We start from the raw sequence: 16,535 nt of genomic DNA, 5'->3' as shown, positions 1-16,535 counted from the left end.
GTTAGCCCAGGGTGAAAATCAGCTGAACCTTTAGATGCAGAGTCTGGAAAAAAATGACATAAGGAAACATAGAAAGTGACAGCTCTGTGTCAGTCGTTGTCCTGGAACTGTGTTTATTCATTCATTTAATCTTGTTCAGTCCTGTAAGTAACAGGCCGTTATTACTATCACTGCTTCACAGAGAAAGGGAGACTTGGAAAGGTTAAATACCTGGTCAGTTTCACACAGCTAGCAAGGACTTCAAATCCAGACCTTGGACTTGAAGGGAGAACCGACTCCAGGGCCCACCCACAAAATCTGAGCCATGGCGAGGCCTTTCGGGGGTGATTAATGTGAACTACCGAAGGCTCAGAGGTGTCTGCAAGAGACCCTGCTGTCAGTGGCTATTCTTCAGGACTGCTTTCAGTGTCCACAGCAGCTGCCAAGGGCTTAGGAGGGTAGCAGAGAGCACCTGGGAGTCCTTCCAGCCACCTGACCACCCCCCCACCAGCCCCCAAAGGAAATGTTGAAGTAGCTGTGCAATATGTGTGAGTTTGTGAGTGTGTGTGTGTGTGTGTGTTGTGTAGCATGAACTAAGACACTTGGTTGTATGTGTGTATGGGGGGGGTGTGTCTGTACCTGTGGGCGCATTTATAAATATATGACAATCTCAACTCTGTATACTATTTTAATGAAAATGTTGACCCACTAAAATAAAAATGACTGACAATTAAAAAAACACACAAATGTACATCTTATAGAGTTGTAATGAGATTTGGGATATCTTAAGTCATCAATAAAAGGGACAGGAGGGAACTCAGTGTGCTTCATCCCTCGATATTATTCAGAAATTTAAAAAATAAGCTCCAGTGCATCCTGAGGCTAGACTGTAATTTCCATCTCTGTGGCAATCGTGTATCGAAGACCAAACTCACTGGTAAAAGTTGACCAAGAGCATAAATAGACACATGTTAGCTCAGTGATTCTCAGCCTATTGCGTGCTTTAGAATCAGCCACGTAACTTTTAGAAAATACTGAGTCTTGGCCCCATGTTCAGTAAGTGGACGAGAACAACTAAAGTTTGAAAATTATTGTGTCCATATGTAGTGTGAGTCTGATGTACCCCAAAGGTTAAGAACCATACTATTAGGTATCACTTGTGAGAGAGGCAGGGGTAAGGGAGTCAGTAGCCATGTCAGTGCGAGGACATCTAAAGGGGGAGACAGATAAACAGGTGAGCTTAATACCACATGGTGTGTGGCAGAATTGCGCCACGAAAACAAAGGCACCAGGGACCTGCTGTACAGCACAGAGAACTCTACCCGGTGTTCTGTGATAATGTATGTGGGGAATGAAACTGAGAGAATGGATATGTGTATATGTATGACTGGGTCACTTTGCTGTACAGCAGAAATGATAACAATCTTGAAAATTAACTGTACTATAATAAAACTTAAAAAAAAAAAACAGGCAGAAAAGCAGGTGGTCTAATTTGCAGGAGGTCGTGATAGCAGAAAGGGAGTTTGAACTTGTAACTTCCACCTAGGGCTCCTTCCCTATATCCCATCGCCTATATGTGTCAGAGGCTGAGTTGGGATGGCTGTATCCTAGACAGGAGCACAAACTGTTCATGCCCAATTACTGGAAGGAGGGCCAAGCAGTCGGCACATGAGAAGGTAGGTGGGTGGATGTGGTGGGGACAGCTTTTAATCTGACTGCCTCTGTTTTCCCACGTATGTAGGAAGCAGATCATTAGCTGAGGGCGAGGATGGGGGAAGAGGTGTTGGAGGTTTGAGGAGAAAGAAGAAGGTGTAAAATAATGATCTTGAGAGTGGGAGAATAAAAAGACAAGGAAGGTGTAGTTTGATTGGTAGGCAGGATTCAGAGCCCCCTTGAGGTCAGTGGTGTGGGATTTAAAATAAGACCAATCAGCGCGGTTGCCAGCGGCATTCATTCGTGCAAACACGGAGATGGAGCCACAGGGTCGTGGAGCTGAACCAGTGTTGGAGTGTTTCAGACAGGCACGATGAAGCAATGTGTTTTGGACAAGTATGATGAAGCAGTGGAGGGCGAGAGAGTTAAGGTTACAGGAAAGGGTGATTATAATAATGGATCACAGGATTTAATTTGAGTAAAGACGGGAGCCAGTACATGAGGTAGGGGAGGGTCAATAAAAAGGTGGTTGGATGAATGGACTTTAAGGCTCAGAAAGAGAGAAAATACTTTGTGGCTTTAGGGGAAATTAACTGGGAGGGTAGGAGGTGATGGTCATACGTGGGGATTCTTGAACTTGTGACCAAGGAAGAGTGGCAGATATTGTAACCTAGGTTATAACTGTGGGAGCGAGAGTGGGGGACAGAGAGTGGGGGACAGGGTGATCTGGGGAGAAAAGTCCAGGCACTGAGTGGTTTGCGAATTGAGAGGACCATCTGGGTGGCTACTGAAGTCACCCACAGTTATGATGTGTCAGAGGGGACAGTGAGCCAGGCTCTGAATTGTGGAGGGAAGAAGTGGGGCGGGGGGAGCATGTTGAGGCAGCTGGGACAAGAGGAGAAAGCAGATAGAATAGTCTGATGGCAGGAATTAATGATCTTAACTGAGGATATAGGATTATTGCAAAGCCAGATTTTAAACCTATTTAGTCTGGCTCCATAGTCACACTTCTGTTTGCTCTGCTAGTTACTGACAAATATGTTATTTTTTCCTGCATAAAAACTTCTAAATGAATTTGTTTACCTATTAACAGACATTAAATAATGAATGCAATCACAGCAATAATTAATTTTTCTTACATGAGATTTACATGCTTAAAGATAATGAGTTTGTAAAATACACCGTCATCATGATTTATTTTTAAAATGTAGTGCTAGAGATACACTTTCTCTTTACCAAATGGGAATGTTAATTATAATGAACAATAACTAAGACTTGCTGAGTGTGTTCCGTATGGCAGGTACTGTGCGAAGTGTGTACGTGCTCGCCTTGACAACTGTAGGTACTATTTTATCCACATTTTATAGATGAAGATACTGAGGCTGAAAGAAATGAGCAGACTTACCTGACAATAGCCTGCCTCATCCAGGACTCAAGTCCAGATCTGTCCAACCCTTGGCCTCATTTCTGATGTGGTCCAGCTCCTTACTGAGCACCCTCTATGTGATGGTTCTATGCTAGATAGTGAGGATGCAGCAAAGATGCTGGCAGGGGCCTTTATATCTAAGGAGGGGAACGTATTAACTAGACATAAAATATATTAGTTATAGTTATAGGTTCTAAAAAGGAAAGTGCAGTGTGCCTTATATAACCTAGTCTCAGGGGAAAGGTCTGTTTTGGGAAGTAATTTTTAAGCCAGAATTAAAGAATAGTGTAAGTTAGCCAAGTAGATGAGAGAGGGAAGAATTCCACATAAAGAAACATCTGCTAAGGCCCCCAAGCCCTAAAGCATCCGTCCTATAGAAACATTAGATTCATTATTCTTATTTAACTTTGGATAAGGCCACAGGTTTATCAGATAATCCAGGCATCAGCCATTCCAGCGCCTGTATCCATCCCGGCCCTGGTGCTGGTTATGTGAATATCATAGCACATAATAATCTCCTCGTTAGAGTCAATGGAGGTGTAGGATGTTTCAGCCAGCTGTATGGCTGGAAAAGTCATTCTTACCAATTTTCTCTTTACCTTTTGTTCCATATAAATTGCAAACTACTTTTTTCCAGAAACTTTTTTTTTTTTTTAATGGACTCTCTCTCTGTTCTGCTGCTCCCTCCTTGCAAATGCATTTACCTAGTTAAGAAAAGGAGCATTTCCTCAAAAGCTCTCACATTGCATATGGGTATCCAATACCAGGACCCTAAAGTGTTGTGAATAGCTGAGGGGCAACTTTCAAATCATGTTTCCTCCAGAAACTTAGCCTGATGGGGGCCAGAGGCAAGCTGAAAAAGATGTGCTTTCATTTAACTCCGGCTAAGTTATTTTCACTTGTAGAATAATCTCTTTAATGAGAGGCAGAAGAATATGTGAGTCCAGAAGCAACTTCTAGTTTCTAAAAGCTCACCATGAAATGCCTTTTTCATCATTGCCTCCAGCTGAAACATTCTCTCTCTCTACACTGAACTGTGTCTGCACATACATCATACATACATCTATTCTCTCTCTATCCTCCCTACCTATTTTATATCTATCTGTCTGTCTGTCTGTATATCCATCCATCCATCACCTATATTTTGCTTCTCACTCACTCCCCGATGATAAGTCTTAAGTCCTCCACAAGGAAGCCCATTACCAGATAATGCCAATTAAAAAAAATAATAACAGGGGAGTTCCCGTTGTGGCGCAGTGGTTAACGAATCCGACTAGGAACCATGAGGTGGCGGGTTCGGTCCCTGCCCTTGCTCAGTGGGTTAACGATCTGGCGTTGCCATGAGCTGTGGTGTAGGTTGCAGACGCGGCTCGGATCCCGCGTTGCTGTGGCTCTGGCATAGGCCAGTGGCTACAGCTCCGATTGGACCCCTAGCCTGGGAACCTCCATATGCCGCGGGAGCGGCCCAAGAAATAGCAACAACAACAACAACAACAGACAAAAAAAGACAAAAAAGACAAAAAAAAAATAATAACAAATATTTCATTGTAGTCGTATTAAGTGTTATGAAAGGAAAGGAGTACTCTACATCCTGTAGTTAAAAAAAAAAAAACTTTAAACATGGTGGACGATAAAGTGAGAAGAATGTGTATATATGTATAACTGGGTCACTTTGCTGTACAGCAGCAATTGACAGAACATTGTGAATTGACTATAATAAAAAATTTTTTTAAATAGAAAAAAAGAAGAGAAACTTCTGAGCTCCCTTTCCAGGTGCTACAGTTAGATGGAAAGCTGGGAATAGCATTTAATCAAAAAGCAGATTTCAAAATGCTTTTTTTTAATTTTTCTTTTTTCTTTTTAGGGCCATACCTGCAGTATAACGAGGTTCCCAAGCTAGGGGTTGAATTGGAGCTGTAGCTCCGGCCCACGCCACAGCCATAGCCATACGGGATCTGAGCTGCGTCTGTGACCTACACCACAGCTCACAGCAATGCCAGATCCTTAACCCGCTGAGCAAGGCCAGGGATCAAACCCACGTCCTCATGGATCCTAGTCAGGCCCATTAACTGCTGAGCTGCAGTGGGAACTCCCAGATTTTAAAGTACTCTTGTCCAGAGCAGACATGGTCCCTTTCTGCTCTGGGAGAGCTGATGTGAAGCTGGCCATGCAGGATTCCACTCACTCAGTAGGTGACATGGTGGAAGGAATACCTAAGCAACGCATTAAATCAAGTCAGGTCAAGGCCACAAGCAATTTCTGTTCCAGCCCACTGACTAAAGGAAAAAACCCTGCAGTAGCTGGTGTGTCTTGGGAAAGAGGAGAAAGAATTGCAGAGAGAAGCTGAAAGCTTAGAAATTGCCAGTGCTTAAGGAAGAGCCTGCGTAAACTGTGGGTACTGGGTGAAACAAGGACGGAAAAGAGAAGGCAAATAAGAGGTTACTGATAGTTCTCAGCGTCCACAGTGTGCACATGTGTCCTGCTGGCTGCTGTGTTTCCGTGACAGTGGGGCTCCTCTGTGGCACAGATGATGTTCCTGCCCAAGGCAATGGCTCCCAGATGGTTCCTGGGCTGGCCTGTGACGCCCCTGAATCTAGGCCATCTGTAGCTGCCCGTGTGGGCGGGACAGTCTTCAGGGTCTTGATTAGTCGGGCTGAAGATACTGACAAACAAACAAACAAACAACGGGTCTCTATTCTGATTTTGGATTCTGCTAACTTTCCTAAACTAAAATGTAACTGGGTTGCCCCAGGCAGGACAGAGAATATCGGAGGCCACATTCCCTAAGTTGGAGTCAGAAGACTGAGGTTTCCTTCCAATCACGGTGTTCCGTCTCTTGATCCCTATCTGGATGGGCACGGTCCTCGGGCTCCTCGATGGGCACTCATTCCACAAAACTAGTGTTGGCACAGTCTGTTCAGTCATGCCACCCACCCCTGATGGAGGCTGTGCTCTTGCCTCGACAAGCAGATGGAAGCCAAGGTGGAAAGTGTTCTGTCTGACACGCACCCTCCTCCCAGCTCTTGCTCTGAAAACCAAATGGGCGTTGCATCCGTGTAGAGGCTTCTACTTCCCTGGCCCCAGAGGCTGGTCCAGGGTCCTGATCTGATCTAAGATACATCAAGATATATCAAGCATGGATGCCATGGATTATGTTTCCTTAACGAGGTGGAGGAAGACTGTCTCCTTTGGGGTCTGAGCCTGTACAGACACAATCTGGAGCTGCAGGAGGCCAAGTCTCCCCCATGGGCATTAGCCGTTTTGAAAGATTGGAGCCTGTACAGTGAGAAACAGCAAAGAGAGGAGAGGGACAATTGTAAAGGCTTGGAGACCCTGTTGCCAGGCGTCCCCAAGGCAGCTTCCATCCGAGCCTCCATATGGGGCTCAGTGATGGGCCTCTTTTTACAAAGGCCAGTTCAGTTTTCTTATTTGACTCACACCCAGAAAGCCCTCATTCGGAGGCCTGTACCTCTTCTATTTGGCCTCAGGTAATTCAGCTCCAAAGTGTTTTGGGCCCTTTTAGGTCCAGCTCTTCATCACATGGCCCCTGCCCTTTCCTAGATGGCTGCTGTGGCCCCTCCACTCACATGCATCCAGCTCCTTACTGCTTCCCTTCCTCGCACGGCCAACACCGAGCTGTCCCAGTGCCCAGAGTGAGCTATCTGTCACTGCCAGCACTACTTAGCTTACCCCCTGCAAAGCCATTCCTCCTTTTACTCATCCTCTGCTATTTGTCTGGGCATGTGTGTGTTTCTTCAGAAAGGCTATAGCTTCCTTTGAGAGCAAGAATCTCTTTATCCCAACTCCTGTGGCCTGGCATCACAGTTCACACACAATAGGCCCTCCATAAATATTTGCTAAATAAATCAAATAAGAATCCCCGTCTCTCTAACAGAGCATCCCTGACTCATGGGAAGGAAATAAGGCAATTCTCTTCTCATCCTTTGCTGAAGCAATTTGCAAACTCTCCGACTTCTCTCCCTGTTTTATGAGATGCTCTTCCCCTCTCTTTCTGTTGCATGTCAGTGTCATAAAGTCGCTGTGCCATGAAGTGGCCCGGGGTGGGAGGTGGGGGCAGTTTGTCTCCCCACACTCATCATCGTCTCCTTTCCAGCCAACACAAAAGCATTTACAATCTGAGTTGAAGCCTGGTGTTGCCATTGTGTTTGCATCTTAGGGGAAGACACCTCTTCCTCATTAGAAAGTTGGGAATCTTCTTCTTATAAATATTTATATTGATTCAGGTAACTAGTACATTTAACTTAACTGAACAAGTGCTTGGAGGTCCCTGGTGGCTCAGCAGGTTACAGATCTGGCATTGTCACTGCTGTGGCTCAGGTAGCAGCTATGGAGCATGTTCAAGCCCTGGCCTAGGAACTTCCATGTGCCATGGGCACAGCAAAAAAAAAAAAAAAAACAACAAAAAAAAAACACAACTACCACCACAAATGCTGGTATGGCATTCGTTGACTGCCCGACACTGTTCTGAACATTTTAACCATAGTAACTAGTTCCTTCTCAAAACAACCTTGCCAGGTAGATAAAATTATTACCCTCAGCCTCATTTCACAGGTGAGGAAATGGGGACACAGAATGATTAAGGGACTTGCTCAAGGTCACGCAGTGATTGATAGCTAAGGTGGAATTTGAAATAGGTAGGCTGGCTCCAGAATCCACGTCCTATCCACTGTGTCCTGCTGCCTGTTGGTGTGACCAGGGCAGGGTCCAGGCTGCCCTTATTTTAAAAAATTTTTTTAAATTGTTATTTCCCCAATATGATTTTTTTTTTCTACTGTACAGCCTGGTGTACCCAGTTACACATACATGTACACATTCTTTTTTCTCCCATTATCATGCTGCATCATAAGTGACTAGACATAGTTCTCAGTGCTACACAGCAGGATCTCATTGCTAATCCATTCCAAAGGCAATAGTTTGCATCTATTAACCCCAAGCTCCCCATCCCTCCCACTCCCTCCCCCTCCCCTTTGGCAACCACAAGTCTATTCTCCCAAGTCCGTGATTTTCTTTTCTGTGGAAAGACTCATTTGTGCCATATATTAGATTCCAGACATAAGTGATACACAGATGGCCAACAAGCACATGAAAAAATGCTCAGGCTGCCCTTCTTAATGGTCAGGCCCCCGGACAGCAGGAGGTCTCTTTGACGTGACTACCTGGCATCCTGCCGATGTGCCCTTCTTCCGTGTTTCTGGGCTTATTGATTCATTTCCTATGGCTTGAATACAGGTTTGTTTATGTCATCCTACACAGTTAATTGTTCACATTGTAATCAACCCTAGTCCTAAAATTTGGCTCCTCAAAATATATTTTCAAACAACCTAGGAACCACGCCAAGAATGAATTCTAATTACACGGTGTACCTGTTTTGAGTACTAGAGATGACGTGAAGGCAAAAGTGTGTTGTTTTAACTTATTAAACTAATGGTAAATAAAATGTGATTTTGACCAAAAGAGAGATGAAGTTGCATGTTCCTTTTCTCTTTTTTATTGCCTTTTCTAGGTATCTAGGATAGAGGGACATGTTTTCTCTTGATTTGTAGGCTTTTTCTTGACTGAATACATACATATTTTTTAGCAGCTCATAAGCCACCACTTAGTGTTCAACAAAAAAGAATCAGATTCAAACCCCACTCTGTAGGTTTACCTCCAGTGAACAGAACAAACATGAAAAACGCATGGGCTGTTTATTTGATGCAGGAGTTATTCATGGTAAAGTGTTTGAGTACTTTTTGGAGCCAATTCTAGTTGCCTCAGGGTATTTCTAAATTGAATTCCCGGAAGAAAGTGTTTATAAATAGTGAGCATAAAAAAGGAATGCATTCATCCTAGCCACCACTCTCTAATGTAGCCTCAATGGCCTCCCCTTACAACTACCAATTCCTTTGAGTAGTTAATTGGTTAGCTGGTTGGGTTAAGTTGGTGGTTCTCAACTCTGTCAGACCCAACACTTTTATTTTCTGACAACTAAATTTTTACCCCTTTTATAAGCCTTAAATGAAATTAATACATACTAAAATCTATATACACAAAATTAAAAAAATAAATATATGTGTTATTAGTAATTAAAAGGGAAGTGATAAATAATTTATAATATACAATAATTATTTTAATGTATAAATTCTCTGCAGTATTACAATAGAAGAAATAATAAAGTTGACAAAGACATTTGCACCTAATGTCAATTTACCATAAAGTAAAATATAATACAGGATATATGTTAAGCACTATTAACTGCTACAGATGCATTGTATTGGTAATTCAAAGGCCATGAGCAGCCTTGCACACAATGATGTGATTTTTCCAGAATTATGAACAAATCTTGGTAAAATGTCTAAGTACCAGTATGTAATCTTCCTTTAACTGACCGGATAGTTATGCACCTAGACAATTCATCTTATTTTAAAACGGTACGAACTGCTTTGTGTTTATATGTAAATGGAATTAGCATCTAGGCTTAGATAACTATAAGCAGATTTTTACCTGCATAAAAGTGCAGCAAGACAGTCACTGGGGTTGTGGGTTGGAAATCCTATAAAATTGGATTGTGATGATCATTGTACAACTATAAATATAATAAATTCATTGAGTAATAAAAAAAGAAAAAAGAAATTAAAATAAAAGTGCAGCAAGACATTCAACTATTGACAGGACACTGGGGAATTTTTGGTTGTGCAGCATGGTCCCGAGCACCGCACTATCCTAGCCTTCCTGGTCCTGCCTTCTCAATGCCGGTGACGTCCTGCAGTCACTGTGCTCTTCAAGGGCAACTGCCCTGAATTTCCCCAAGTGCCCTCTGTTGGAAGACACTACCCTTACTGACAACCACTGGATTAATTCCTAGTGTTAGATTCAGTCCCAAATAATTGTGTCCATTTATCCTCCTGCCTTTTTGTTGCCTTCGAAAACCAAAAGCATGTCTGCAGTAAAATCCTCAATAATTAGGTTATTGGGTTGGTGTAACTGGGTTGTAGATGGAGACCGTACTTTCCATGAAAGCTAAGGCCCAGTTTACCCGCATGCAAATCTCCAGTGCCCCAAACAAGGCTGGGCTTGACTGAGTCTTGCTTGAAGGAATAAATAATTTGGGAGTTGGATATCTGGGTTAGTGAAAAGATATATACTATTGAAAAGAAATAGTTTTGTTACCTTCAAGTACATGTGGCATCTAGATGCTTGCTAGAGAGACTCATAGTTAGGTCTTTTTAAAAAAAAAAAAAAAAAAAGTTTGTATTTGACTTACAATGTTCTGTCAATTTCTGCTGTACAGCAAAGTGACCCAGTTGTACACACACAGAGAGACACACACAGACACACACATGCTTTTTGTATGGAGGAACCTCAGAAAAGTGAATATAGAACTACCATATGATCCAGCAATCCCATTCCTGGGCATATATCTGGACAAAGCTTTCATACAAAAAGATACACGCACCCCTGTATTCACTGCAGCACTATTCACAGTAGCCAAGACATGGAAACAACCTAAATGTCCCTCATAGCTAGGTCCTATTCAGAAATGCCATTTCGGTTGTTTCTGATTGGGTGGGTGGCGTTAAAATATTTGAGACCATCTGGAACCTGTGCCATGTCTTTTTGGGGAAAGGGGGCATGTTGAGGACCCCGTGTGAGCTGTGGCCTTGGCCTCAAAGGGTTGCTTCGTCTTCACCGTGGTCTGTGAAGCAGCTCCTAGCAACCGTATTTTCACGAGTGATGAAATTAAACTCAAAAGGAAAATAATCTGCCCAAAGGCAGACAGATTGGCTCAACAGCAGAGCAGGGTTTGAACCCAGAACTGTCTGATTACAAAGGCTTCATCTTCCCAAGAAATCATACTGCCTGTTTTCCTCAGTGAGGCACAGCCAGGTGTCTATTAAATCTACATCGGAAGGACCATAAATTATGGCCGTGACAGTGTTATGCTTGTACTCTGTGTGGAGTTCCAACTGCCATGTCTACTACGTTCCACTTTCCCAGTGGGTCTGATTTTTGCACTGATCCTGTCGTGTTTGGGCTCTAGCATCCCAGCTCTTATGAGCTCACACTAGTGGGATTCCTGAGGACAGGGACTAGGTCTTCTTTGTTTGCAGGCCTCTAGAACCTGGCATCTTGCCTGGCACAGAGTAGACATTCAGGGAGGGTTTGTTAAACGCTGACTTTAATTGCATGCTGTTTCTCCTTTTAGGCCTTGGCCTTACACAATATTTCAGCGAGGCTTTGACCTGGTTTTGGGAGAACAGCCTTCTGATAAAATATTCAGGTAAGTGGTTGTCTAGGGACTTGCTTATATATCTCTGCAAGCCCCGTGTCCCACTTCCCACTGAGCTTTCTTTGTGGTAAATTACAAAATGGGAAACACATTTAGTCGTCCCGCCCTCCTGGTAACAAGAGCGCTTGCCCCCATTCATGTCAGTGGCAGCATGGAGGCTGTTGAGGTTGGGCAGATTCTCTTGGGTGCTGGCTTCTTTCCTTGCCTGTTCTGTGGACTTTAGTCATTTACTTACACCTCTTAGGGCCCCAATTTTCCACATTTGTGAAACAGAGGTGCAATACATGCCTGGCTGTCTTATTGTAAGGACTCTATGAGATAATACAGGGAAAGCCCTGGCACAGACGCTGGCTCAGAATAAGCAATTCATGTCCATTTCTGCCTCTCCATTTTGCATCTAATTTTGTGCCTTCCTCATAAAGCCTTAGGTTTTCAAAATTAATCCTTCCTGCCCCTGCCTCCCCCCTTTCTCAGCTATACTTTAGTATTAATTTCTTTCAATGGCCACCCTTCTGATCAAATTGAATATTTGTAGTCCCTCCCAAATTTCTACTTACCTACCTGGGAATAGCACATATTAGAAAAGTCAGCCAGCAGAGAAAGAAGCTGGGTGCCAGTCATGACCTATGGGATTTTCATAAACTTTAATTCACACCAGGGTTTAGCAGGAGCAGAAGTTTATTTCCAAGCTAAGATCCTATCATCCATTTATTCTGTTGGCCTGTCTTTCACTTAACGTGTTATCTGCTGCGTACCCACTAAGTGCCACATACTGTGCTCGTGCGCCATGTAGATGTAAATACATCCCCCGTTATGAGCAAGCCCTCTGGGAGAGGAAGTGAATAGTCCAGCCGAGTGTCTGAGGTCAAAGGAGGCATTACAGTACTGCATGAAGTATTGGAGGAATGGCAAGCAAAACAGAAAACCTGCTTCCTTCCTTGAAAAGGAAGCTCCTCTGCCTCAGCTTCTCCTGCTCCTCCGGCTGCCTCAGATGGACTGGGCTTGGCCAAGGCCCTCTCTCCCACAGTGCTCCAGCTCCAGTGCAGATTTAGAGTCTTTCCTTGCCCTTTTCTCTCCTGAGTGTCTCTCCCAGGGCAGGCTGGGTCACGTTAATGACATTGGCCGCAGGCTGCTTTTCAGGATTTATGCTATAAGAGGTGTCAGCTATATTCCTTAGACTATGACTTGGGCATTTAAACTTTCCAACAGTGATTTATCATTTAGCAGACTTTTTTTCTCGCTTCTGCCTACTGCTGATCTGTCAGGACCTTTGAGGGGTGATAACAATAAGGTGGATGGAGAGCCTGGTGGAGTTTGATTAACAAGGCTAAGTTCCCACTCTTCTAAAAGTCAGAAACGAACACTTTGAAAAACAAAGGCCTTAATGAAATTGCTCTAAGAGCAGAACCTGCATGAAAACTGTGTCTGTATCCCCACAGGCATCATTTATTCTTTTCAAGTTTGTTAGGTTCCAACTGGATGTGATACCTAATTGCCGCAGGGAGCAGTTGTGCGGTTTGACCCCTGTAATCAACTATCTCAAGAGTCAATGGGTTAATCAACAAGTGATTAATCAATTTGATCCCCAACATGACAATAACTTCTTCTTAGATGAAGACATTGGGTCATGAACTCCTTATTTCAAGTATTAAGAATGTTAATCTGAACCTTCTGGGATCTGAGTAAACTAACTGCTACTGGCCATTCTGGAAAATTCTGCAACCTCGTCAGTGATTGAGATTTCTTTTTTTTTTTTTTTTGTCTTTTTGTTGTTGTTGTTGTTGTTGCTATTTCTTGGACCGCTCCCGCGGCATATGGAGGTTCCCAGGCTAGGGGTTGAATTGGAGCTGTAGCCACCGGCCTACGCCAGAGCCACAGCAACTCGGGATCCGAGCCGCGTCTGCGACCTACACCACAGCTCACGGCAACGCCGGATCGTTAACCCACTGAGCAAGGGCAGGGACCGAACCCGCAACCTCATGGTTCTTAGTCGGATTCGTTAACCACTGCGCCACAACGGGAACTCCTGATTGAGATTTCTTAAAGGAGATAATGACTATTTACTTGCTACTCCTTTCACTTATGATTTAGAGTCTTGATAAATTCCAAGTCCCTGCATATTTCCCTGGACTATAGAATTAAATTTAAATTCTGACATTCAGATCTTTTCACAATGAATACCAGTGTACAACTCCCTTTTACTAAGTTGCTCGTCTCCTATAGAACCTTCCATTGTTAGTCAGCTGATCCACCGCCCCCAACAGCTTGAATAATTCCCACTCTGTGCATTTGCTCAGATGCCCTCCTTAAGCGTATTTGACCTCTCCTATAACCCTACCCTTGTCATGCGCTAGACCCAGTTTCAGCTAAGCTCAACATCTGTTGAACACCTGTTATTGCAAGGTCCTATTCTATTCTAGATGTTGTAGATATGACCAAACAAATGTGACCAAGTTATTCCCTTATGTCAAGGAATTTATGATCTCATCCAGGACTTCTTCTCCAAGTCTTGTTCTCCATGGGAACCCCCAGTGTCCTTTTACACTGACCAGTGATTTTACCCAGCATAAACCAATTAATTCAAAAATTCTGGGAGGTGGGACCAGGGCATGAGTGTTTTTTAAAAGCACTGTAGTAATTCTGATCTGAACCTGGGATTGAGAGAAGTTGGTCTAAAGCTTCTCCCATCCATTGCACCAATACACAATGACGCTCCTTCCTCGAAATTTGTATAAAATACTGACTGCAATTTATTTGTCAGTTGTTTATTTCATACTTACTTTTCATTCGCCTATTTGCTTCTCCAAGGAAATGATGGTCTTCTTGGGGGCAGGGAAAGTTCCCTATGTGGCTTTAGATATTCAACATCTAACATATAATTTTGAACATGGTAGGTCTTCAGTAAATATCTGTTAATGATCATCTCAGGTATTTCCCAAGGACTTGAAAGCAGATGAGGAAAAGACCTTGATACCTAACCTAACCTTGGTAATGTGCAATCTCAAAGAACCTGGACAGGGTCCAGGCTAGCCTCAGAGGGTCAAGGGAACTTGAACCTCTAGAATGAGTCCTTTCACCAAACTCTGGTGCTGAAGATGTCCTTCCTGTTGTAGCCAGGGTCACTCCTCTCCACTAGATCCTCTGGTGGCGGGGTGGATACAGACCAGATTTCTCTCTCAGAGACCTTCCTCCCAAGTGCGTACATGCATCCTGTGAACGGCTCTTTCTAGAACAGCTTCTTCTAGGAAAGAGCAGAGACACCAGACTAAGAACAATTTATCAGTTTTCCCATAGCCTATTTCATGCCAAACCACAGTGAGAGCACAGGCTTATTCTGTCCAGTGCTTTCTGGCGAGGGTTTGCTTCTGGACAGAAATTTCCGGCTCTTGTTCAATAGGGCCATGTGCAGGACTCGGCCTACAGCTGAGCCATCAGCTGTGGCGGTCACCACCAGCTGTCATGATAGGAGGCCCAACGTGGGAAAGCATTCCAGATGTTCACCCAACTTCTCTTTGGTGGCTTTTTGAAGTTGTCCTGCCAAATCTGCACGGATGAGGGACAGATGAGATTTTAGGACACAGCTTTTCTCTGACAGTTTGTTCTATATTTGGCTTTTGGAGTCACTCAGTAGATTTTGCAGATAAAAGAAAACTTTAGAATTTCATAGCGTGAGCCAACATGGACTGGAAAACTGCAGTGAGCAACACTTGAGAATCAGACCAACCCCCATCTTCCCCACTTAAGGAGAGGTGAACTTGGGGAGGTTTCTAAACTTCTTAAAATATTAGTTGATGACTTGGTAAAATGAGTCCAAATGACTAGCCTCAGGGGGCTGTTGTGAGGATAAATGAGGCAGTTCTACAGAGCACTTGCCTTCAGAAAGAGTTCATAGAGTTCTTAATAAAGGTTGGTCTCGGGAGTTCCTGTTGTGGCTCAGCAGTTAACGAAACTGACTAGCATCCATGAGGATGCAGGTTCAATCCCTAGCCTTACTCAGTGGGTTAAAGATCCAGCTTTGCTGTGAGCTATGATGTAGGTCGAAGATACAGCTTGGATCCCGTATTGCTTGGCATGGTGTAGGCCGGCAGCTGTGGCTCTGATTCAGCCCCTAGCCTGGGAACCTCCATATGCTGTGGGTGCGTCCCTAAAGAAAAAAAAGAAAAGAAAAAATGTTGATCTCTACTCACCTACTCACACTTGACTTTGCTTCTTTTTTTTTTTTTTTTTTTTTTTTTTGGCTGTATCCATGGCATATGGAAGTTCCTGGGCCAAGGATTGAACCTGTGTCATAGCAGTGCCAATGCCAAATCCTTAACCACTAGGCCACCAGGCAACACGTAACTTTGCTTCACTTACAAGGCTTCGTCTTGACCCTACTGGAGAGTGATGATTTCTCAGTTTTCTTGTTAACTTGGAATAGCGTCATGTTCCTGAAGCTGCTGTGTACTTAGGATGTTCTTCATCCTATTAAACCCAGATCCACTTTGACCATTAAATTTCTTCAAACCCAGAGATTAACCCAAATCCCATTTTAATTGAAGAATGATTTTCACCACCCCTTCTAGCCTTACATGGGAAAATTGAGATTATATCCCCTAGTGGCCTATTCAAACTAAAGAACATAACTAAATCTCCTTGTTGCTCAGTCAATAAATATTTATTGAGTGACCTTCTTGGGTCAGAAATTATGTTGGGCAGTAGGGTTACAAAGATGACAAAAAACTGTCCTCTGCCATGCCAGAGAGCCCATTCTTATGAGTGGCAATGGAACATGAGAAGATGGGTACAGATCAGGGTGACAGGGCAAGAGTGTGCACAGAGAGTCCCTAACACAGCCGAAGAGCTCAAAGACCCTGTAGGGCTTTTAGGAAGAGGTGACTCACAAAATGAGTGGCATTCTAGCACAAGAGAAAAGAAAGAAAACTCAGAAAGAAGGAATTTTAAGAGCAAAGGAAAAGAGTAAGAAAATGAGGGCAACTTTAGGGACTACAGTCAGATCACATTGTAGGAACACACAGTTTGAAGGGGGGTTGCTGAAAGAAGCTGAAGAGTGACACCTCCGTATCTTGGAGATACGGACTTCATTCTGTGAGTCTGCGGTGCCTTCAAAGGGTGTCAGTTGGGAAAAGATGTGGGTTACGTTTCCTTTTGAAATACTGCTGCATTCCGAGGAGGAGGGAAGCCGGT

General features: G+C 43.6%; 1 protein-coding gene across 1 annotated transcript in view; it reads left to right on the top strand.

Moving 5' to 3' along the window:
- Nucleotides 1-16,535, top strand: part of ASTN1 (astrotactin 1) — a 316,035-nt gene that overhangs the window by 196,701 nt on the left and 102,799 nt on the right. The window contains exon 9 of the mRNA XM_047753485.1: nucleotides 11,265-11,339. Coding sequence (XP_047609441.1) covers nucleotides 11,265-11,339 — 75 coding nt within the window. The remainder of the gene's footprint in view (nucleotides 1-11,264; nucleotides 11,340-16,535) is intronic.

The sequence above is a fragment of the Phacochoerus africanus genome, chromosome 11 (genome assembly GCF_016906955.1).
Source record: "Phacochoerus africanus isolate WHEZ1 chromosome 11, ROS_Pafr_v1, whole genome shotgun sequence".
In the NCBI taxonomy this organism is placed as follows: Eukaryota; Metazoa; Chordata; class Mammalia; order Artiodactyla; family Suidae; genus Phacochoerus; species Phacochoerus africanus.
This window is presented reverse-complemented; position numbering and strand designations above follow the sequence as displayed.